This window comes from Callospermophilus lateralis, chromosome 3 (genome assembly GCF_048772815.1).
Source record: "Callospermophilus lateralis isolate mCalLat2 chromosome 3, mCalLat2.hap1, whole genome shotgun sequence".
In the NCBI taxonomy this organism is placed as follows: Eukaryota; Metazoa; Chordata; class Mammalia; order Rodentia; family Sciuridae; genus Callospermophilus; species Callospermophilus lateralis.
In genome coordinates this window covers 174,616,555-174,641,093 of record NC_135307.1, presented here as the reverse complement: position 1 = coordinate 174,641,093, position 24,539 = coordinate 174,616,555, and the positions used below count along the sequence as shown (strand labels likewise).

Genomic DNA, 24,539 nt, shown 5'->3' with positions numbered 1-24,539 from the left:
AAAGGAAGAATATCCTAACTTATACTAACTGGACCCTCTGCAGAGAGTAGAGGACAGTCATGCCTCTCCAGGGCTTGCTGCTACTGTCACCGTGCAGCAGAAGCAGGTGAAGCTATTTCAGACCCGCCCTCCCACCGAACATCTAGAGAAGCCTGGAGTTACTTAAAGACAAAGCAGGAACTATTTGACAGCACTGAAGAGCCTGAAGCACAAGAGGTGAAGGAAGCCTGGAGAAGCTAGTGTGGGTCTTGTGCAGAAAAACACCCTCATAGCAGATGCAGCTGCCCCGGCCCAAGGGCCCAGACTGGCAAGAGCGGGGTGGGCGAGGCCCTGGCATCCTTTTCTGTTCCCGTTTCTCATTAAGGATTTCTGGGCCCAGAGATCTCTACTCAGGCCCGGGTGCTGCCCACTACCTGGGTCTTCCCCTGCCCACTTCCTACAATAAATAGAGCCAAACAACAGTTTCCCTGAAAACTAGCGCCCTGGAACAAGAGCCATACTGGGAGCCCCAAAGAGCACCCCACAGCCAGTGTTCCAGCTGACTCACGTAGAGAGGCCTCCGGCAGCCAGCCCATGGCCCAGGGGCTGAGGGCAGCTGTGTGGTACCAGTGATGCCGTTCAAACCTCATCTCATGGCCACCCTTCTGCCAGGCTGCTGCCTGCTCCTCAAATGCACCTCCGGGCACATGGCGAGGTCTGGGTCCTGCCCCATGTCACCTGGCCCTCCCACCAGCCTTGGAGGTAAGTCCTGGTCACTTACCTGCTTAAAGATCTTGCTGTAAAGGACATTGCACACAGCTGCACTGTGAGTTGACAGCTTTCCTGCTTTCATAGGCTGCTGGCACTCCAAATAGCCATTTAAGATCCCAATCTGCAGGTGAGGAGAGTCAGAGGGGCTCTGCCCTCAGTAAGATGGGCCCTCAGTGAGATGGGCCCTCAGTGACTGGCCCCGGGGAGATGGCTCCCATAAATCACTCCATCAAGATGTCTAGATGGCACCCAGTGAGGCTCCTGGGCCACTCTCCCTACTCCAGGGCCTCCATTCCCAGAGCTAGGCCTCTCAAGCCCTAGTATCCCTAGAACCCCAAGGCCAAAGTCCAAGGTCCTTCTCTCCTTATCATTTCTGAGAGGCTAAATCCTCTATCAGGGTTCCCTTCTCAAGGGAGTGTCTTACTCATATATTCTCAGCTCTTGACAAAGAACTGGAGGTTAACCATGTTTAACGACTAAAAGGAACCTGGAAGATCTAACTTGACAGAGGTCAACGGCTGGTCCAGCACTCAGCAAGATATGGAGGAACCCACAACCCTCCTTCAAAATCTGCTATGTGGGGAGAGGCAACAAAGGCACAAGAGGACATGTGCATCTCCTGCTAGAGTGGCCCAGCCAACAGAGGGGCGAGGACTCGGTGAAGCTCCACCGCGAATGATGTACTCTTCTCCTTCCTAGTCAGGACCACCCCGCCTACTGGCTGCTGGTTATTCCCACAGCCCTAACTGGTCCCAGGCCCCACCACCACTCTGGCCAGTCCACCTTCATGCTTGTCCCTCAGGGGCAGGACCTGTTGCAGGTACCAGCGAGGTCACCACTCACAGGTGTCTTCCTATCATCTCGAGGACCTCTCCTTCAGAGTCTTGCTTGGGCCCAGCCCCGCCTTCCTAAAGTTCATGATTTAGTAGGAAAAACAGTCCTGCAACCGTGATGGGCCAAAGGGACTCAGGAAGAACTCCTGACCCCACCTGGGGCAGGCGGTTCCAGAAGGAGAGCCCAAGGGATGCGGGGGTGGGGGTGAGCGGAGGTAGCGGTGGCAGAGAGGAAGGCAGGCCAGGGCCCCGACGCTGCCTTCCAGGGAGGCCTGAGAGCAGGAGTCTTATAGGCCAGGCTGGAGGCCAGCAGCTTCAGCAGTCTCAAGATTGCTGTTAAGGATATGACAGACTCTTGGGTCCCTAGCTGATGTGTCCCCTCTGCCCGTGGCCATGAGTCCCTCCCTCCCCTCCCACCCAGGACAACACTCACGGAATAGGTGCTGCAGATGAGGGTGTTGTCGGTCTCGTGGAAGCAGGCACTGGTGATGGGGCAGTTCCCCAGGGCGAACAGCTTCCCACAGAAGGACTGCAGGCAGATGTAGTCCTGCATGTCCCACACGCGGATGTTCTGGGTGGGAAACAGGCAAGAGGTGGGGGATCCTCAGGGACACGTTACCCAAGCACCCCTAATACACATGCACTGTGTTAATCGTCTGTGCTGGTGACAACCCTGCACTGGTGACAACCCTGCACTGTCTACGCTTATGCTCCAGTAGCCCAGCCACACAGTGAGTAACAGCAGAACACAGCTCCATCCCAGGGCTTTCCCTTAGGCCTCTACCCTGCAGAACACCCCCACCCAGACCCCCACCAGCTCCCACTTCAGCCTCACTCATGAAAAGCCAGCCTAGAACACAGTCAAGAGTAGGTACAAACTTAATTGCCAAAATGGCCTGTGTGTCCCCAGAGTAGCCCCAGTGCAGTCATCCTGGGTTGAGGAAACTTCCTTAGAGAGGCCCCATGGAAGTCCCCCCAGGACCCATTGCTCAGAGCCACCTCAGAGAGCTACACAAGGCATGGACTAGAATCAACCAGACCAGTGCACGCCCCAGCTCTTCCCATGGCTGTCACGAGGATGTCAGCTGGCCCATCTCCATCACCCACCTCGCACCTCAGATCCTTCACCAGAGGTGAGGATACCAGTTTGCAGGTGTTAGGAGAGTCCCCTAGCAGCCTGAGTGAGGACATGTTGGGAAGGGTGGCCCAGTGACACCAAGGCTCTGAAAATTCTCCATCTGCTGAGCCAGAAAACACAAATTGTTCCCTGAAGCAGACCCTGGGAGCCGTGGGCCTCCTTTGCATGTTGGCCAGGATGCCCGAGCAGCAAGAAAGAGGCGCAGCATCCTGAACTAACAGCTGCCCCTGAGCAAAGTGATGCCCCTCGCCCCAGGCACTGAGGAAGGTCCAGTCAGGCTGACAGCCAGGGCGACCAAGGAGGGGGTCACTGGGAGAGCTGAGGCATGCAGATGTGGGTGGGGCAGGGACAGACATGTCTCATGCACCTACTGTGTGCCAGATGCTGCCTGTTCTCTTACCACCTGTTCTCCTCTAAACCATTCAAGAGCCAGCCTATTGATGAGGAAACTGAGAACCAAACAGGAGGAGGATCTGCTCAGGTAAAGAAGCCAGACTGGGCTACATGGGAACCCTGCTCTGGTGGACTGATGTGAGCTGGGATCAGGACTCTACTGGGGACTGTCGAAGATCTTCATGGTAATGCCAGGCACCTCTCTGTAGGCCTTTGGCTGAGGAGGGACGTTACCCTGTTCCTCTAGGCCTCAGATGTCTCCCAGCATAGGTCCCCTGGGCTGGCTGAGCCAGATTACTACCCCAGCATCAGTGTCTTTCCCCAAGGAATGGAACTGAGAGCAGCACCTTGTCCCTGGAGATGCTGATGAGGATGCTGCTATTCTTGCTGTTTACGAGGAGGTGCATCACGGAGGTCTGATGTCCCTTCATCACCCACACAGGCTTTTTGGAGAATAAGGGGTTCCACAGGTAGATGTGGGAGTCATAGCCACCGGTCGCTGGGGTAGAGAAATGAGTACCAGGCCCCTGGGCCTGCACTGGATGTACAAGGCCCAGAGCCAGCCCTCGGATGCCCGCCAGGCTTGCCAGATGCAGAGAGGATCCCTGCAACCCACCACCGCCCCTCCTGCTCCATCCTCCCCCACCTGCCCACCAAAGCCTGCCTCATTGCACCACCCTCTGGTGCCCATGAGTGCTGACAAGAACAGCAGGAGAGAAGCCCCATGGGAGGCCGGATGCTGGACCAACAGTTTATGGGGAACAGGAAGATGACTCACCCAGGAAGTTCCTGTCTGAGCAGTAATCAAAGCAAAGAACTCCTTTTCTTAAACTCAGCACTGTGAACCTACAACATGGAAAGGGTAAGGGCTGCAGGGCAGGGAGCAGCAGCCTCAGGGGCCTCTGAGGGAGCTGAGGCAAGGGCTCCTGGGAGGCCTGGGAAAGGCACCACCTCTCCAACCAGAGAGTAGAGCCCTGGAAGCTGCCCAGGGCTGAGCATTGCGGGCAAAACAACTGCCAGACCAATAGTTCATGGAGGAAGCACTCACTTTCCGGGTCAAAGTGGCCCCAAAGGAGGAGGAGCGCCTGACATTTGTAAAGTGTTTTGCCTCGTGTCAAGGGCAAACTTGACATGATTTTCACATCAACCAACCTGGGACAGGTATCTTCCTAGCCAGGACACAAATCAAGAAAGTGAGGGCTCCCAGGTCCAGAGAGTGTCCTGACCTGGCTGCCCTCTGATATGCTGGTCCTTCTGCTGGGTACCATCCTAAAGGTCACCTGGACCCCACACACAACCCTGAAGAGTGTCACTGGCCCTGAGCCAGAGACAAAGACCCTAATAGAAGATGCTAAGGAACTTTTCCAAGGTCACACAGGTAACAAATTGGCATGGGGTAGAGGATTTAGCCCCAGGCTGAATGGGTACAGCAAGAAGTGGCCGAGACCAGCACGAAAGAAAGAGGCTTGGAGAGCCAGAGAACCCACACAGGAGTTCCAGGACAGTTAGGCCCTCCCAGGTTTCCCTGTGCCTCTGCCCACGCGGCTTCCTCTTGCCCACACTCATCCTGACTGCCAGATCCTTCTATCGGATGTTCCCTTCAAAACCCAGTTTGAAGAACCTGTCATAAAGCGCCCTACCCTTCTCCATTGAACTGGCCCTCCTGGGTGTCACCTCAGATGACACAATGGCTTCTGTCATCCCATCAGGCCAAATCCTCCCTACTCACTGCCCACGGTGACACGCCTCCGCCCAGCTCAGGTGCCTTCACCTTTGTATCGGTCCCAGCTGGTTTCTTAACCTTTGGTCTTGCTCCCCCTCAAACCCTCCCTTTGTGTCAACAGCCACAGGATTCCTCCAAAAATCAAAGCTTCAAGAAGAACATATGGAAGTGCGTGTATTTCATTTATGGTCAAGTCATATTCACTGCCCTCTTCCATGCATTTTTTTTATTTTACTTTTTTATTTCATTTTCCATTCTAATTTGGGGGGGTTTCATTTATTTATTTATTTATTTATTTATTCTAATTAGGTATATATGACAGCAAAATGCATTTGATCCATGTATTTTTCTTTGTACTGGGAACCGAGCGCAGAGATACTTAGCCACTGAGCCACATCCCCAGCATGTTTATATTTTATTTAGAGACAGGGTCTCTCTGAGTTGCCTAAGCAACTTTGAACTCATGATTCTCCTGCCTCAGCCTCCCTAGCCACTAGGATTACAGGCATGTGCCACCACACCTGGCCCTCCATGCATTTATATGCAGAGAAAATATTCTGGAAGAACAGTCACCAATGGATTAGCAGGAACAATCCAGGCTGATCCGCTCGCACATTCAACAAAGGCTTGCCAGCTCCAGCTCCTTGCCAGGTTCCAGAAGCATCGCTACGATGCCCCTGCCACATGGAGCTTCCCTTCTGGAGGAAATAGCAGCAAGGATATAGAGACTGGGGAGAGGAACAGTGTCAAATTGTGGTAAGTCCTGCAAGGGAAACGAGGAGGTGGCTTTGACAAAGGGAAACTAAGGCAGATTGATTTTGACAACCTCTCGAGGAGGGTACAGAGAAGCTGAGACAGAGGAGGAGGAACTGGCCACAGGAGCACTGGGGGGAGGATGAGGCCTTGCAAGTGCAAGGCCACGGGGCTGGCATGAGGGTCCCAGGAGGAGAGGGCACGAGAGGACAGCTAGAGGAGGCAGGTCTACACCACTGAAGGCTCCAGGAGGACCCCTGCTGAGACCTGCAGATGACCGCAGGCAGGGACAGTGGCCAGAGGGCATGCAGTGGGGCTGCTAAGAAGGCAAGCAGCTTGGGTGCAAGATGACAGTGGCCTCAACGAAAGGGAGGTATGGTGGGTCCATCCACCCTCTAGACACCGGCTCCCGACCCACCCCTCAACCTCTGCTGCTCCTCCCCAGCTTCACTTCTGGCCCTAACCACCTAAAGAGCGCAGAGAGACCAGCTATGGGAAGTCGGACCCGCGGGCCCACTCCTTGGAAGTCGAGGCCGACTCTAGAAGAGGAGTCTGGGGCCACAGACAATGGCACATGCCTATTATCCCAGCAACTGGGGAGGCTAAGGCAGGAAGATCACAATTTTGAGGCCAGCCTTAGCAACCTGGCAAGACCCCATCTCAAAATAAAAATAAAAATGGCTAGGGACATTAGCTCAGTGGTAGAGTAGCTCAGTGGTAAAGGGCCCCCTAAGTTCAATTACAAGGAGAAGGAAGGGGAGGAGGAGGCAGAGGAAAAGGAGGAAGAGTTTAGGTTGGCAATGCCTAACCCAACCTTCAGAGGCCATACACCAAGACAGCGTCTTCAAAATGGGAGACCAGAAAGTGGTCAATGGTGCCCCCTGCTGCCCAGGGCACTGTACTGCATCCAGACAAGAAGGTGTCTTGGGAGTGTGTGTGTCTAAATATACTCTCCAGACTAACCCCCCCTGCTAAATTTATACACTCCAATCCCTCCATCTCTACCCATGACCAACTCCTGGGTCATCCCGTGGCCTGAACCACTGCAACAGCCTCCTCACTTATGTTCCCACCTGCATTCCTGCCTGAGCAAGGCCAACACATGCCTCAGACCACACTGTTCCTCTGCTCAAAACCACCGGAGACCTCTGCTCACGTCTGATTCCAAATAATCATAAAGAGATCTTCTGAGACACCTGGACTAAGTACTAGGTGATGATAAAGAGGAGTGCTACGTGTTTCTGTGTATGTTTGAACGTTTTCATAATAAAAACAACCAGAAAGCAGGAGTGTGCCAGGCAGAGGAGAACAAGGCAAAGGCCTGGGGCAGGGGCGCTCCTGACCTCAAGGGGTCAGTGGAGCAGGAGCTGAGTGGAAGAGGGGAGCTCAGGAAGGCAGCAGGGCCATCCATGGAGGCCCGCATGCCATGGTAAGGGGACCTGCTGATATCATCCAGGCCTTAGAGCTCCCCAAAAACAAGAAGTCGAGCGAAACAGGAATCAGGGACATGGTAGAGCAGCAGAACAGAGGCAGAGACCATTCAGCCACCAGGGCCAAGCAAAGCCCCACCACCCCATCCTGCTCAAAGCTCAGAGCCCCCCAACACACACACACACACACACACACACACCAGACATTCGCAGGGCCCCTCCCACCTGGGGTGAGCCCACAACTTGGTTAAGAGTGAGCATAGTTTGGGGGACTAAAAGGTACTGGACTGAACAGCAGCCTGAGATCAAGCTCTCAAGCAAAGACAGTCACCTGTCTTCAGCACCTCCCTGAACCTCGGGCTCCTGTCTGGAAAATGAAGAGGCCACCCAAGGAGCCCTGTGACCTCAGGACTGGATTTTTCCTGAGAAACAACCAGCAGAAAGTAACAGTGAGGGCCTGCATGGCCCTTAGCACCGTGTCACACCCTGAGACTCCCCAACAGGGACCTCCAATCTTTTGTTGTTCCCCCAAAAGACATGCCTGGGGCACAGACCATCATGCAGGCTGCTCAGGAGCCCAGCGTCACAGAGCCCAGGACTCGAGGGGAAGGCTGTGGGGGCAGGAGAAACCAGCCAAGGAGCGCCGCAGGAGGGAACCCTTGAGATGTGCCACACAGCAGAAGGAAGGTGTGAGCCAAAATGAAAATGGCAGGCTTCTGCCAACAATGAGACCATGGGGACAAGGGGAATCCCATGGGACTCCAACCATATTTATAACACTTTGATTCTGACAAAGATATGCATTTAATACACACTTGTGCAAATAATAACTGATTTTTAGTTTTGGTTTGGGTTCAGGAGATTTAAACCATGGGCAATTTACCATTGAGCCATATCTCTTGCCCTTTTTATTTTTTATTTTGAGACAGGATCTCACTAAATTTCTGAGATTGGCCTTGAACTTGATATCCTCCTGTATCAACCTCTGAAGCCAAGCCCTGGGATTACAGACATGAGCCACTGTGCCTGGCTAGATTTTTTTTTTTTTTTTTTAAGGAAAGGTAGGACTGGGGGTTTCGCTCAGTGGTAGAGCACTTGTTTTGCATGCTCAAGGCCCTGAGTTTGATTCCCAGTACCATTAAAAAAAAAAAAACAACAAATTTCCTTGGGGTTAGAGGAATTTAGAATGAAGAAAATAGATTGGAATCATCTCTGAAGAATAAATGCTACCAGTTGTTGAACACTTTCCACGTACAGCATTATTCCCTCAAGGAATCCTTGAGATAAGGTAAGTGCTTTCCTTAACTCATTTTATAGATAAGCAAACTGAGGGTCACAGAGTTGAACCAATTCATATTCATATTCACTCCTTCCCTCAGGAATGGTCCTGATGGGCACAGTGGCATACACCAGTAACCCCAGCAACTTGGGAGGCTGAGATAGGAGGATTGCAAGTTTGAGCCAGCCTAAGCAACAACATAGTGAGGCCCTCAGCAACTTAGTGAGACCATTTTAAATTAAAAAAAAAAAAATGTAGTGGGGATGCTGCTCAGTGGCTAAGTGCCCCTGGGTTAAATCCCCAGTACAGAAAGGAAGGAGGGGAGAAAGGGAGGGAAAGAAGGGGCTGTTGGCTTCTATGCTGAACTGTGACTAGAAGAACCCTATCACATTCTTAGCACTGGTGTGGAGGCTGGAGCAATAACTGAAACCAGACTCCGGAGTGTGCACTCTAATTCCCTGACCTATGTCAGCCCATAGGACACACACTGCCTATGCCTAGGTGTGATCCTCAGGACACTGCCCTGCTCACGGAGATGCCACTAGCCCAGAGGTGGGTCCTCTCTGGCAGGGACATCACATGGCTGACATAAACCCACCCACCGAGGCCACCTCCCTCTCAGCCATGCTGCCTCGGCCTGGAAAGGTGCTCTTTACCTGGGTTTCTCAAGGTCTTTGGCTGGCAACACTGTCAGCACCAGAGAGGACTTCTCAACGGCCGAACAGGAGACCACGAGGTTCAGATCGGAAATGAACTTGACCTTCTGACACCAGTTGGGATGGAGAGCCTGGGGAAGAGAGCCACCCTCGTGGGAGACCCTCCAGAGGACAGCTGCATTCCAGGCCCAGCCCCTGGAACATGGCCACGTGAGGGGCTGGAGGGGCCTGGAGATGATGGAGCCTAAAGAAGTGACCACGGCTTGGACAAATTGACGTGGCCCAAAGTCCTAGCCCAGGTCCAGTGATCGAGAAAGTGTAGCCATCCCTTGTCTCAGAAAATGCTTAAAGGCATTTCATTTGTAAGATTGCTTTGTCCGTGAAAGGACCCATGAGGTTGGGCCTGTGCAAGTGTCATTCTCCCAAGGGGAGAATGGATGGAGTCATCCTCCACAGAAAGCGCCCACTGCGTGGACCTGTCCCTTTGGCCCACTGCCACCCTCTAAGTTTGTCAGACAAGTTCGTGGGAGCCTGGAGGTAAGGACAACCTGTGGCAGCCTTAACAAGAAAAGGAACATAAGTGGGCTGGCTGGCCTCTGACTTCCCCAGCTTGGGATCTGTGACCTGGACCAGAGCTTGGCCTCCCCAGCTGGAGATTTTCCTGTCTATGACAAGAATGGAGGAGAAGAAAGAATGGAGGCTGGTGGGAGAGATGGGACCATCCAACACTCATCCAGTGCCTTCAGTGTGCAAGGCACCAAGCCGGGTTTTCCAGTCTCACCAAGTGTCCGTCACAAGGAGGCACTAATCCAAGGCACTGAATGAGACCTGGGACATTAAGCAACTTGGAGGAAAAAACCAAGCCCCAAAAGAGATTCCCACTGAAAGATGAAAAAGGAGATGACACAAAAATAAAATAAATATTAAAAAAAAAAGAAAGAAAAAGGAGATGAGGTCGTAGGTGCCTCCTCCGGAAAGTCACAGAGCCCACGCAGAAACAACATTCAGGAGCCTTTGACCACCCGACTCAGGCTTACCTTGAGGCTCTCATTCACTCATTTGTTCAACAGATGTGCTGGGAGCCCACTGTTGGAGGCACTAGAGATGGACCGGAGAGCACAACACACAAAGTCCCTGTCCTCAAGGAGCTGTCAATCTTGTGAGGATCACAGGGCAACAATAATGGGTGGACAATACAAAGTTGGGAGTGGAAAGTACAGGGTGAAGGGAGAAAAGACAGAGGAGGTAGCAGGTTATCCTGGGAAGCAAGTAGAGGGTGGTAAACAGGAACCTAGGGGAACAGCACTGCAGCTGGAAGGGATGTCATATGCCAAAGCCCTGTGGTAGGAAAGGGCTTGGGGGTATTTTGGGAGGGAGAGCAAGGGAGCCTGTGTCTCTGCAGCACAGTAAATGAGAAAAAAAAGGTAGAAAACAAGACCTAAAGCAAGTCAGGGGCCTCATGTCCTGATGCTTGTGGTAAGGAATTGAGAAGTTGTTTCAAATGTGATAGAAGCTACTGGAGTGACACGATACTCATTCTAATGAATAATTCCAGTGACTGCCAAAAGGAGAAAAAGCTGCATAGAGAAAGGAGCGGGGAAGCCAGCTAGACACGCTGTAGGACTCCAAAGACAGGGATGTCTGCAGGGCCAGGCCACAGCAGCAGCAGCAGCAGCAGCAGCAGCAGCAGCAGCAGCAGCAGCGGGAACACCTGGCCACGCTGGGGCCCACGTGTATCATGCAGATGGAACCCACGGCCTCCAACAACTGCCTTGGCCCTGGTTCTAGGGCCCGATCCCTAGAGCTAAGACTGGACCCGGGAGGTGACTCTACTTTCTGCATATACTTTTGGGTGGTGTGTGTATTGGACGATCACCATGGTCACAGGCCAAGAAGGTACAACTTACCCTCAGCTGGTAACTTCTGTATACAGCAGACTTCTCAGTTAAGAGTTTTGGCATGGAAACATTGATCCAGTGATCTGATGGGGGGAAAACTGAGGTCCACACTAGCTTCCCTCTTTGCCAGCCACGCAGACTCTCAGATGATGTCTGGAGTTGACTGTCAACTCCTTGCTTCTCAAAGGTCTTTTTGGCCAAATGCACATGGAGCCTCACTGTGACTTGAGAGGTTAGTGGGAGCCACCACTCAGGCGGCTCACAGCTGAGAGGCCAGGGCCCACATTCTCCCTCAGTGCTGCGTCCTAAACAAGCCACCTCACTACAGAGCTCCAATTTTCTCCCCAGTGGAAAAAAAATGGAGATCCTAGACTCCCCTGGTCCTGAAACGTCATTCTTGGGGGATTTGCCACCAAACCCCTTGTTCAGAAAGCTCAAGTTCCAAGTAGAGGTTGCACTCATGCATCATAAAACGAGCAACTCTGAGGAGCAGGTACTGCCGCAGCACAGCCCTGCCCTTGTGAACCTCCCGGCCACCAAACACCCAGGGGCAGCAGCTAATGAACCTCCAGGGAAAGCGAGCTGGACACAGACGGGTGGGCCAAGGGACACACACAGGCCACCCTCAGGAGCAATTTAAGGAAGTAGGTTGGAAACGCTTGACACTCTGGCCTTGGGTCTGATGGCAACTGCCAGGGAATGCGGAGGAAAGAGGCTGGGGTGGGAGGGGCCCGGAGGTTAGGCCATGCATCTCACTGCTGCTCACCAGCTCCACCTTGAGGGCGGGAACAAATGTGCTAGGAAGTCCCAAAGTCGGGTGGGACGCTGCTCAAGGGGCAGGGCTGGTATCCTGGATGGAGGGGGGATCAGTGTCCCTGTGGCTAGGACCCCCGGTGGCCTAGGCTCTTCTAAATGGATATGAAGTGGCCCAGAAGCCCCAGCTCAGCCCCAGGTCCCATGGCTGCTGGGGATCTGGAACTCCTTGGCAGAGAAGTTCCAAATGGCTTCCTTAAGCAGTCTAGGACGTGGCCCAGCAAATGGTTAAAAGTGTAGTCTCTGGCAGGTGCCCTGGCTTCAGACCTCAGACACCACTCAACAGCTGCGCACGAGTGGCTCCATCCCACCAACGCTCCTTCATTAACTCCCTCGGGGCAGTAGGTGGAGACTGGGGAGGTGACACACAGGCGCCCTGCATGCAGCTGCTCAAAAGTGGCAACCACACTCACTCACGTTCCTGCCCAGCCAGAAGTCATCCAGGCCCGCCAGAGGCCACCTCTAGGGCCCCTCCACCACACCCCACCCACCCAAAGGCAGCTCAAGGCCAAGGAGAGCAGAAGCCACCTCACAAACATCCAAGGAAGTTCCACTACCCTGGCCTCAGAAGGCAGGAAGGACTTCCTCAGGTCACACCCAGCACGTTCCCTTCTTCCTGGGTAAGGAGTGTCCTGCAGCCCCTGGTCCTCACCTGCACAAGATCTGCCTGCAAAAGGATGGACCTCTTCTCAGCCCCTGGTCTTCTGCTGTGGCCCCACCACTCCCTCTCCCATAGGCCACTCAGCCCAGTACCCACTGGTGCCTTGGCCACCTCCCCAGAGGTCCACAGCATGGGATGGGAAGAGCACCCCAGGGCCAGGGCCAGCTCAGGACCCACTTCAACCCACTCCCAACCTCTGCCCCATTCCTGTGCATCTGAGCTACCCCATTTGGAGAGTCTGGGGAGGATGTGAGGGTTGAACAGTCCAGTGGTCACACTGTCAGAGATGAAGACAATTACATTGCCCTTGGTGTCCCCATAGCAGAACACGCCTCTGTGATAGTCAGACCTAAGGAAAGATGGGGACAGAACAGACTGTGGATCCTCCTGTCCTTCACCCACCCGCCTCCCACAGCTCCCTCCACCTTGAGATCCGGGATCCGGGGCAGTTCCAACCAACTTCCCCAACCTTGCCCAGTGGCCCAGATCCAGACTGATACTCAATGAGAATTTGGTATTTTGTTTCAACCAAAACAAATTAATCCCTAGTCTTCCAACCCTCGTTATCAAGTCACCCCTCCCTATAGACTGTGATGTTCCCAGAGTCCTCAGCTATAGTGGGACCAGCCTCTGCCAGGGTTTGACAGCTGACTGGACAGGAGAGGGATAGGGAGAGAAGCAACGACAACTCCAAGGTCAGAGTGACCATAAAGGCCACCCCAGGGGAAAAGCAGCTTGAGGGAGAGAGGACCAAAGGGCCTCAAACTAGTGGAGTGAGGATCTTTCCAGGCTGTCTACAGGGAGGTGTTCCGAGACCCCAGCCCCAGCCCCTCCTGTGATATGGCACCTGCCCAGACCCTTCTCCCATCTTCTGTGGGACTCACCAGTAGTTCATGGCCAAGACACAGCAGTCCAGATCAATAAAGGTGAAGGTCCGGACACATTTATGGTCACTAATATCAAAGAACTCTGGGGAAGAGACAGAAGAGCAGGAAAAGGCACATATGGAACTGAAACCCCTTCAGGATCCCTGTGACAACCAGAGGCAGCCAATCAGAGTAAAGCCACCAAGCCAGTGCTTCCCACTACGGCTAGATTGAATCTCCAGAGCCCACCATAGTGGCAAGGGCTTGTAGGACAGCCTGTGGGCCTCTGCACTCCATTCACATCCTGCCCGGCCACCACTCCTGCCTCTGTCCTGACCCCCGCCTGCCACCCCAGCCCTGGCCTACCAGGCTCCAGTCACACGCTCATCCCACCCCAGGCCCTCCCCACTGTTCCCTCCACCTGGAACGCTCCCGGGACTCCTTCAAGACCTACTCAAATGCCCTCTCAGAAAGGCCGTTCCCTGGACCCAGGCCTTATAGATTCCCTCATGGCACCTATCTCAACATCTAATTTGTTTGGGTCTTAGGGTCTGTCTCTCCTCTGCAGTGTGACACCCACAGTGCCTAGCACAGCACCTAGGCTCTGAGGAATCTGCCAACGACAGCTGTGACAAGCAAATGCAGGGAAATGCTGAGCCCTGGGCTCTGCCGGCAGCGGGGTGCCTCTGCCCTTCGGCTCAGCTGGTCACCTGCTCTGTCCATCCCTGCACTGCAGGGACAGGAAGACCCACTTCCTCACCACCCTGCCACTCCCTCCTCAGGACCAGGGCCCAGCCCCACGTGTCCCACCACTGAAACCCTGGACGGGTCCGAGGCCAGGTAAGCAGACTCCGCACAGGCGCACTAGGACAGAGAAGAGACCTTGGCTTCTTGCCATCTCGCCCCTTCTTTAACCCACCTGAACCAGCTCTTCCAGACTAATTTTTTGAAAACACTATTTTCATTCTGTTCAAAACCCTTCAAAGGGGTCCTCACACCCAGCTGCTTCAAACCTCAAAACCCTTCTCAAAAAAGTCTGGCTGCTTCCAACAGATGGGCTCCATCCCCATCTGATGAGCAGCAGCCTCACTAACGGAGCTGTCTTCACCCAGATGCAGCTCTCCCCTCCACCTCTCTAGGAGCCAGCCACCGAGGAGGCTGTGGATTCCAGGGGAGGGCAGGCCTCTGGGCCGCAGAGGCTGAGGCTCATGCTGGTGAGCCTCTGGCCTTGACAGAGTGCTCCCAGGAGATGACAGCTGCTCGGTGAGGAGGGCTGTGATGACACGATCCTCTCTGGATTCTCATGCCAGTCTCTCGGGAATGAAGGACAAGAGAGAAGACAGGGACAGCACCTGGTCCTCAGGAAACATGAATTTGCGACTGAGGCCCTCCCTGGGTCTCAGATACCTCCCCCAGACTGCCTGCGCTCACCGATGACCACTTTCTCTCATCACATAATCTAACCTCATAGTCAGGCTGATATTGGTTGAACACCTACTAGATGCCAGGAGCCAGGCCGTGAGCTTCACACCTAACGACTAAGCCACTAACCATAGGCTCCATCTTACTTCTGGGTAATCTGAAACACTGGGAGGTAAAGTACTTGCCCAAAGTGACACACCAACAGCGGGCAGGAGCAGGGTCTGAACCCAAGCCCAGACTCTTCCAGAGGAGCAGGGGCTCGTCCTCCACCTCAGCTCTGCCCCGTGAGCTCCAGCCTCACACCTGCCTCTCCCCCGCAATCATTTTCCAGTCTGCTAATGCCACCTCCACCTCTGCCTCTGGGACAGCTGGACACTTCATTCACTCACTCCTCCACCCACTTAATAGCCACCAGGCATCTCACAGGTGCCAGCCACGGAGACAGGGGAGTCAAACAGCTGCAGCCCTTGACTGCAGGAAGTCAGGAAGCCTTCAGAACCACACTAGGACGTGTGACTGCACCTCAAAGGGACCCTGACTGGGAGAGGGACAGTCTCACACAGGCCTTTTCAACAGAGGAAACTGACTTGGAGGAGGTGGTCACAAAGGACCCCTGGAGGAAGTGAAATCTGAGATGAAACCTAAAGGGAAAGCAGACGCTGTGGGGGTGGGGAGAGGTGCCAGAGGATCCCCGAGCACAGGGACAGAGCGCAGCACCCATCAGAAGAGGGGAGAGAAGGTCACAGTAGCCTCAGGCTCCAGGGTCAGCAACAGATATAGAAGACTGTGGGGCCATAGGGGTCAGGACTTCCAGGGCCTGGGGCCAAGTTAAGGATCCCATCACCAGGCTAAGAGCATGGGAGCAGGTTGAAAGCTTTCTGTAGAAAGGCATTTTGAAAGCTGCTCCGTGGGCCTTGAGAGGAAGAGCGTAAGAAGGCTTCAGTGCCACTCATGTGAAAGCCCAGGGTGGCCCAGGCTGCGGGTGGCTGGAGAGGGGAGAATCAGGGCTGGAGGTGGACTGGTTATGGCCTCCAGTCGATAAATTTGGATCGATTCAATATTCAGGTATTCATTAAGCATTCCCTGCCTACTGAGAGGAGTTGGGCAATCAACAAGTGACTGGTCCCTCTCGGTCCCTCCTACGGCACCCAGCACTCAGCAGCCACTCGGCACCTGATGACAGGCCTCTCCTCCCACCAGTGCTCCCAGAAGGCTCACATCCATGCCACGGGATGCTCAGCTGACACAGCTGCCAAGTGCAAGTGCAGAAAGCAGGCCTGGGGAGCCCAGGACTCACCTATCTTCAGTTCGGTAGATGAAACTGCAATGAGGTTCAGGTTGGGCAGGCACACCATGTCTGTGACCCACATCTGCTGGCTGTGGAGCTGCAGGAACTGGCTAAGCTGGCAGAGGAAGACAAGGGGAGGCTTGGGCTGGGGAACTCCCCAGCAGAGCACACCATGAGCACGGGCTGCAAACCCTCTCCTGCCACACAGGACCCTGGAGCAGGCACAGGCACAGAGCCCGGTGCTACGACTAACTCCTCATGACAGAACTTTGAATAAGCTCCCTAACCTCTCTGGTCTCAGTGTCCTCATCTATAGTTTCAATAGGTTGTTCCAAAGTCTTGAATGTAGACAGCTTGGGATCCAGGGATTTGTTTTCAAGTCAAACCTACAGTGTGTGCAAAGGCAGGGGCTGCAGCGTGCCATGAAAGCAATGGGACACTACTATGGGCCACCACCAGACACGAAGAGTGAAGGGCTGTACACCTGCCAATAAAGAAGAGTTGCCACATATATTTACCAAGTGAGAAAGCAAGATGGAGAGCAGCATTACACTGTGACACCATCTGTACATTTACAAAGAAGAGGGGCCAGGTGTGGTGTCACACCCCTGTAATCCAAGCAACTTAGGAGGCTGAGGCAGGAGGATCTTTCAAAGCCAGCCTCAGCAACTTGGTGAGACCCTAAGACACTTAGCAGAAGTGTTATATAAAGTCTAGGGATGTAGCTCAGTGGTAAAGTGCCCCTGTATTCAATCCCTAGTATATTAAAAAAAATTAAATTAAAAAAGGAAAAGGGGGACACATATATAAGTGACCCATGGAAGAGTGACCCAAAACTGGACACAGCAGATGTCTCCAGGAAGAGGAATTAGGGTCAGAGAAAAGAACCTGACTTCCCTGTGTCTGCCCCTCCCAATGTCTGAGTCTTGTTTACCATCTCAGGTGCCACCCAGTCACGGGGCTTGCTTGTTACCAAGGATGTATTCTGCCAGTTTGGGAGTAATGGATGGAATGAAGGGAGCGAAGGCATCCAGTAAGGGGCCAGGGCCTTCACTCTGAGCAGCTGTCTACTCAGACGAACTTGAGCTGGTCCTCCAAGGGAAAAGCCTTGAGCAAAGTCATGTCTCCTGCTATTTCCATGGGAAGAGAAAGCAGCCTGACAGGTGGGTGTAGAGAAGGATGAGATGAGTCAGGTAAGCCACCCCAGGAGTCTTTTTGGGGGGGAGGGTACCAGGAATTGAACCAGGGGTGCTTAACCACTGAGCCACCTCCCCACCCCTAAATATTTTATTTAGAGACACGGTCTCACTAAGTTGCTGAGGCTGGCTTGGAACACTTGATCCTCCTGCCTCAGCCTCCTGAGCCACTGAGATTACAGGTGTGCGCCACTGCACCTAGCCCAAGGAGTCTTATTTTTAAGACTCCTTTGTTCCATGGTTAATACAGTGGCTCTCGGCTAAAGAAAGCAGAATGGAGTCTGAAAAAGAAGGAAGGCTGGAGCTGGGATATAGCTCAATTGAAAGAGTGCTTGCCTCCTGTGTACAAGGCCCTGGGTTCAATCCTCCCCAAAAAAAGAAAGAAGCTATGTTTCAGAAGTTCTTCTAGATGGATGCCCAAAACTAGTGAGGCATTCCCACAGGGAGGGCAAAGAACAGGCTGTTCCATCAGAATGGACAGAATACCCAGAACCACAGCCCTACACTCTCAGACTCCCCCACATGCCTCGGACGGTGAGGACGATGGACTGGAAACCCCCAAGGTCCTCTCCCAAAACACACCCCCATAAACTGGTAACCTCCAGCATCCACACTATTCAGATGGGAAACCAGGAGCCCTGGAAGTTCCAGTGACCTGCCCAAGGTCACAGTACTAGTAATGGGAGTCCAGGCCCCACGTCAGACTCCAGAGTAGGTGTTCACAGATGGCTCACCCTTGCCAAAATCTACCTGCCAAAGCAGGAAGAACCTCCAGGTCCTCCAAGCCTTACTAGGACCCCTCCTAGGGAGCCTTCCTCTGTCCTCTTCAGCCCTCCCAGGCTTTGGCCCATAAGGGGCACTGAGGTGACCGTGTAGCAGACACCACCAGGAGCTCTGTCAGCAATGCACCCTCCCTCAACACACAGAAAAGGCAGGAGTTTGCCAGAAGCTATAGCCTCAGGGAACCTCAGGAACCTCAGCTCCATCCAGTCCTCGCACCCCCAGGGATGGCTGCTGCTGCTGCTGCTGCAAGCCCTGGACAGTCCCACAGGCGGGGAGCCCTTCAGGCGGCTGGCAGCATTCTCCGCAAGCCCTCCTGCAGAGCCCTGGAGCTTTCTGGAGTAGCCTGGCAATATCAAGCGCACAGCAGCTTTTCTTGAGTGTCCTATCACTACTACTCTGGGCCAGGACCTGGTGGCAGAAAGACGGCGACAATGTTGGCTTCTATTTATTGAGCATCTTGCTGTGTGCCTTATCCTAATCAAGCACAACCCACGTACGAGGTCATTAAATCCTCTCAATAAGCCCCCTTTCACAGATGAGGACTCAGAGGCCTGGAGAGCTGTATCATACCCTGCCCGTGTTCGGAGCCGGTAGGTGGTCCATTTGGGATTCTGAGCCTGCAATTGAGCTCCAGGGTCCACACTCACAACCAGGTGATTTTCTGCCTGGTCCAGATAATGGGTTAAAACCAGCAGGACATGGAGACAGTATGAGTGTGACAAGGAAAGGAAAGAAGGCTGAACTCTAGTGCAGGAGCCTTGCTGGACCATGATGCCATTTGCTGAGATGACTCAAAAAAAATAGCCCTTGTGGAAGGGGGAGCTGGAGTGACATGCTATTTGGACAAACTAGGTTGGAGATGTCTATTGGGCGTCACGTCACGGTGGAGTCCTCCTTAGCAGAAAAGAAGTGTGAGGCTCCCACAAGAAAGCCAGACCATGGACCCACATCCTGTGACAAGTCCAGGCTGCTTAGACAACAAATGCCAAGAACAAGCCCACACTGGGTCCAGGTCACCTTCAATGTCAGGGTGCTAAGGCGATGCTCTCCGGTAACCCCACATGTGCTCCACATGCACCACCCCACTCACCATAAAGGAGTTAATCAGTGAGAAAGACTCAGACCAGAACTGCAGGATCCCATCTTTGGTGATAGTCAGGAAACACCCAATCTTCTTGAATCGTTGGATGAAAAACTCCACTTTCACAATCTCACACCCATGATTCCTTTGAATGGTGAGAAGCAAACAGAAACAGCTCAGAAAGGAGGGTTATCACTTCTCAACTGTACCATAAATAAGCAGCCTTAAATATGTACATGAACAGACAAGGCCATGTTTCAATAAAACTTTATTTAGGAAGACAGGTGGTGGGCCACCAAGCAGTCTAGAGCAGAACCCAGGGGAGGAAGGACAAAAGCAAGCAGGAGCAGCTTCATTCACACGTGCACCAAGGGACAGTGGCTGCCCCCCTGAGACATGGGCCTGCCCCCTCCTCCAAGCAGATTTCTATTAGACTGACAATGGCCACAAGAGTGAGCCCCAGTGGGGGCTGGGATGTAGCCCAGCAGTACAGGGCTTGCCTAGCAAGTGCGAGGCCCTGGGTTCCATCTGCAGCACCAAAAAAAGAAAAAGAAAAAAAGAATATGAGCTATGTATGACGATGGCATGAAATGGGCTCTAAAAGTTTATCCTGAGCAATAACCAGTCAACTTCCTCACCAGTACGCAATGGGACAAACAAGGCAGAGAGCTGAGGTCTTCTTTTCTAGCAGAAGCAGCCCACCAAGGGTAAGCAGAGTGGGGCATGTGACTGAAACCTGAGAAATAACACTTTCTAGCCACTGCTCCAGTGCTCTGGGGTGGAGTAGAGAACAGAACCCAAGCATGAGGTGGGTACACCAGAGGACGGTGAGGAATTAGGGGCCCTGGACAGCCAACTCTTCATCTCCTGGCCATGCACTGAACACAGAGAGAAGTTCCAGGGATAGACCTGGCCTCACCAGATGAGACCGGCAGCCTTCCCAGCATGCTTCAGTGCTACCTTCCAGTGGCTTCTTTCCTGCCCCAAAGCTGGCTAAGCCATCTGGCTAGAAAGGATGACCACCATTTTGACTTCCTGACATAGCATCATCAAGCACTCTGACACTTCATGTGTCCAATCTTTGGGCCCTGGCAAGGCAGTGATGTCACTTCATCTTACAAAGAACCAATACCTGAAGTTCTGCACTGGTTTCCAACTGAGCTAAAACTAGAACCCAAGCATCTTCCCCCTCCCCCAGAGCCCTCTCCAAGCCTTGCTGTGGACATGACCTGACTTCTGGCTTAAGTATGACCCACACCCCTATGAAACTCGGCTGCTGTTGCCATCTCAGTGGAAGAGTAGGAAAAACATGTAGCTGGACACTGTTTTCCTGCTACTCCGTCCTCAGCCCACTGCTCTGTATGAACAATGGTGAACTCTCAGCTGCCTTTCTAATCATCATCTCCAATTCTGCCACTTCTGTCAAGACCAAAAACTGTGAGAAATAGACACAAGTAAGAGCTCTGAAAAGTTAGGATGGCCCCAGGGCAATGTCATGGTTTCCTTTTAGGCTGACAGCAGCACCCCTCCCAGGACAGCAGTGGGATCAAACAGGACAGTGCATTGGGTGCACTCAGCCTGGGTGGGCTCATTCAGATGACTCAGTGTTGAGGATCAAACCCAAGGCTTCCCGCATGCCAGACAAGTGCTCTACCACTGAGCCACATCCCCCTAGCCCAAAGTGAGTCCATTAAAAATTATCCTTTCAGCTGGGCACAGTGGCACAAGCCTGTAATTCCAGCCAAGGCAAGAGGATTGAGAGTTCAAATCCAGCCTCTACAAAAGTGAGAGGCTAAGCAACTAAGTGAGACCCTGTCTCTAAATAAAATACAAAATAGGGCTGGGGATGTGGCTCAGTGGTCAAATGCCCCTGAGTTCAATACCTAGTACGGCTCCCTGCCAAAAAATAAAAATAAAAAGTTACCCTCTTGGGCTGGGGATGTGGCTCAAGAGGTAGCGCGCTCGCCTGGCATGCGTGCGGTCCGGGTTCTATTCTCAGCACCACATACAAACAAAGATGTTGGGTCCACCAAAAACTGAAAAATAAATATTAAAAAATTCTCTCTCTCTCTCTCTTTCTCTCTCTCTCTCTCTAAAAAAAAGTTACCCTCTTATAAAGGCAACTAAATAATATTTGGCTATTTCCTCCAAAAAATTGGAAATGCTTTCTAGGTTTGCAAGTTAAGCAAATGAATTGGAGAAACTAAGACACAAGCTTTCTGACACTTTTTTCTCAGGACAAACAGCAGTCCAGCGCAGGTATGACTGCAGTGAGTAGTGTCTATGACAAAATTATGGTCATAAAACCTTTTAGTGTTCATATTTATTGGCTATTCCTCAATTAAATCCCAGCCAAATTCCACCTACAAAGTCCCCCTAACAATTCTCATTTAAAGTACCTTATTAAACTCTGAGCTACTGCAGGGCAAGGATGACTTCTAGTTCTTGGTCTTCCTGTGGCCTGACCTGGGTGTACTCCTGAGGAAATACCTACCCACAGCCCCCTCCTGACCAGGACAAAAGTGCAGGCCACCACAGCTTATACCACAGGAGTTGGCTCCCCGGTCTCAGCCACCTGCCTAAGACAGTTGACACTGACCCAAGGTGAGGGGAGAGGGCCAAACAGTGCAACTCTACCACTTTCTGTCTATTGGCCTGCAAGACATTTGGCCTCTCTGAGCCCCAGTTTCCTCATATGTGAAATGGGAACAAATCACCTGTCTTCATCCTAATGAACACCTACATGATTGTGAGGCAGAAAAGAACTAAAAGGCATTCAGCATCAAGTCCAGTATCAGATCCCTGGTTGGCACCAGCAAAGAATGGCTTATGACCTTAGGAAGGGGGCTCCTTGCAGGACTGGCACCAGCGCTTATTCAGTCAAACCCCCAGGTCCAGGGAAGAGGCTCCTTACAGGGGGATGATCCTCATAGGGAGCTGGAACAGTAGGCGGTACTGGCTCTTCCTCATCAACTCCAGCCCCTGGAACTCATGCATCATGTAATCCATATATTTCTCCTGCCTCAGAAAAATCAGGAAAGGGAGGGTAGATATTAGCAGTTCAGCAGTCACCTTCGGAAACCCAAGTGGTTTCTAGTGTCTTCCTCATCCCTCCCCAGCCCCTTCCAAGGGTTTCTGGGCTGTTTCCTGAGCACTCAAGGGAAGTGGCTAGACAACAGACCTGGGTTTGAATCCTGAACATGGGAAAGCCTATTCGCAAGCATCTGTTAATTCAGCAAAGCAGCCCCTCTCCTGAACTCCCTCAGCAATGCTGAGGACAGCTCTCTATTCACCTTCACTGTAAAGATAAGGAGGAGCCCCGTATGTAAGCATGTGTGAATTGCCAAATTCATGTACCAAGTTAACAACTGGGGAGAACCCATAACTAGGGCCACTTGAGCAACTCTAGGCTCCAAATAACTTCATGAAAATATTGCCAGAGCCAAAACAAGAAACAGGAGTCAGATGTGGTGGTACACGCCAGCTACGCAGGAGGCAAAGACAGGAAGATTGCTCGAGCCTATAGATTAAACACCAGCCTGGACAACAACAGCAAGACCAAGACCTCATATCAACAAAAAATAGAAAGAAATAGAGGTGTTAAGAAGGATTGTTGTGTAGCCGAGCACAGTGGCCCATGCCTATAATCCCAGCAGCTCGGGAGGCTCATGCAGGAAGATTTCAAGTTCAAAGCCAGACTCAGCAAAAACAAGGCGCTAAGCAACTCAGTGAGACCCTGTCTCTAAAAAAAATACAAAATAGAGCTGAGGGTGTGGCTCAGTGATCAAGTGCCCCTGAGTTCAATCCCTGGTACCCCCCCAAAAAAAAATAGAAAAAGAAGGATCATTGTGTAGATGGTGGAGAAAGCTAGAAACATTTACTAAAGAATGTTTAGAGAAATAAAAGCAAAAAACTTTCAAAAATAAAACCTGCAATATATACTTAAACTAAGGGGGTAGGAGGGATGCCATGGTAGTTCATAAATGGACCTTAAAGAAGATCCCTGGGTTTGAATATTGCCTCAACTATTAGATAGCTCTGCAACCCTGGGCAAGTTCCTAACCTCTATGCTTCAGTTTCCCACTTCTACCCCATAGAATTCTTGTGAGGTTTAAGTAAACCTTAAATAAAGTGTGAGGTCTCACACTTTATTAAGTGCTCTGCACGGTGCCCTATGTCATCTTTACTACATCAACATGTCATACTATGTTTGTATTTTGCTATATGTTTATATGCCATATGTGCTCATTATAGAACATTCAAAAACAAAAAACAAAACCACTATTACTGCTATCCTATAAAACCCCGATATTTTTGGATTTAACAGCCATAGGGTCGTCTTCTGAGTGACTATAAAGAGCCATGAGATGGTCATAATACTGGCTTGGATTCCCTAAACTGCGTAAGAGGCTGGTGTGCAGGATAGCCACATGTCAGAGATACCCCACAAGAAGGTCTCACACAAGGACCATGGATACTTGTCTCACACACTCTCCCATACCCCACTGCAGAATGAATTGCAATGAGCCCCCCTGACAGAAGTCTCGGGAAGGACTCCTAAGAGATATCAATTCCTCCCTGGGCATGGTGGCGCACACCTGTAATCCCAGCAACTAGGGAGATTAAGGCAGGAGGATCACAAGTTCAAAGCTGGCCTCAGCAACTTAGCAAGTCCCAAATAAGCAAGTCTCATCTCAAAATAAAAAATAAACAGAGCTGGGGATGTGGCTCAGTGGTCAAGCACTCCAGGTACCAGAGAGAGAGAGAGATACCAAGGTTCCTCTACCTGGCAAGCACGCCAGCTAGTGCCAGAATCCAAAGGGAGATTTTCTGATGCTGTGACTACCTCCCATCTTCATACCTCCATTTGCTCCACCTGTTTAGGACTGTATCCTCCAGCCTCCCCGAGATATTTGAAGCAGCAAGGATACCCTCCTCACCCAGGTGATGAAGCCATTACAATTTGAGTCCACCTTCAAAAACAGGGTCTCCAGCATCTCATCTGACACATTCTGCAGAACCTTCTTCATGGTCTTAATGAAAGCTCCCAGATCCAGAACTTAAAGAGAGAAGAAAACTTTATTCACTCAATCACAAGTCACAGAGGGCCATGGTGGCCATAGGTGCTGAGGGGGCACAAGGAGAGGATATCTACTGGGTGCCTACAATTCAAGGCACTCTCTGCTCCCTCCCCCATGACAATCAGCTGGATCACTGGAGGGGAAACGGAAAGAAGCCTTAGGCAGCTGCCTTCTCCTCAGCCCCGTGCAGAGTTGCTTGCTTGGCCCTGTATACCCTTCCTTTACCTCCTCAGCAGAGGCCCAATTGATTTCTGAAGTTTCCATCATCACTTGGTTATCTTTTGCATCTTTTTTTAATCTTAGGTACTGGAGATTGAATGCAGGGCACTCTACCACCGAACTACATCCCTTGCTGTTTTTAGGTTTTATTTGGAAACAGAGTCTCATTCAATTGTCTAGGCAGTCCTTGAACTTGGAACCCTCCTGATGTAGCCTTCAGAGTCAATGGAATTACAAGCATGCACCATGGCACCAGCTCTTTGAAAGCTTTTTAAG

General features: G+C 52.1%; 1 protein-coding gene across 1 annotated transcript in view; it reads right to left on the bottom strand.

Annotated features, from left to right (window-relative positions):
- Window positions 1–24,160, bottom strand: part of Efcab8 (EF-hand calcium binding domain 8) — a 52,225-nt gene extending 28,065 nt beyond the window's left edge. Inside the window, exons 1-13 of the mRNA XM_076849468.1 lie at window positions 24,130–24,160; window positions 23,904–24,022; window positions 21,878–21,981; window positions 18,973–19,108; window positions 15,913–16,018; window positions 13,212–13,296; window positions 12,552–12,676; window positions 10,863–10,936; window positions 8,956–9,086; window positions 3,893–3,960; window positions 3,462–3,613; window positions 2,017–2,154; window positions 761–871 (exon numbers count right to left, since the gene is read on the bottom strand). Coding sequence (XP_076705583.1) covers window positions 761–871; window positions 2,017–2,154; window positions 3,462–3,613; window positions 3,893–3,960; window positions 8,956–9,086; window positions 10,863–10,936; window positions 12,552–12,676; window positions 13,212–13,296; window positions 15,913–16,018; window positions 18,973–19,108; window positions 21,878–21,981; window positions 23,904–24,022; window positions 24,130–24,160 — 1,380 coding nt within the window. The remainder of the gene's footprint in view (window positions 1–760; window positions 872–2,016; window positions 2,155–3,461; window positions 3,614–3,892; window positions 3,961–8,955; window positions 9,087–10,862; window positions 10,937–12,551; window positions 12,677–13,211; window positions 13,297–15,912; window positions 16,019–18,972; window positions 19,109–21,877; window positions 21,982–23,903; window positions 24,023–24,129) is intronic.
- Window positions 24,161–24,539: the final 379 nt, after the last annotated feature.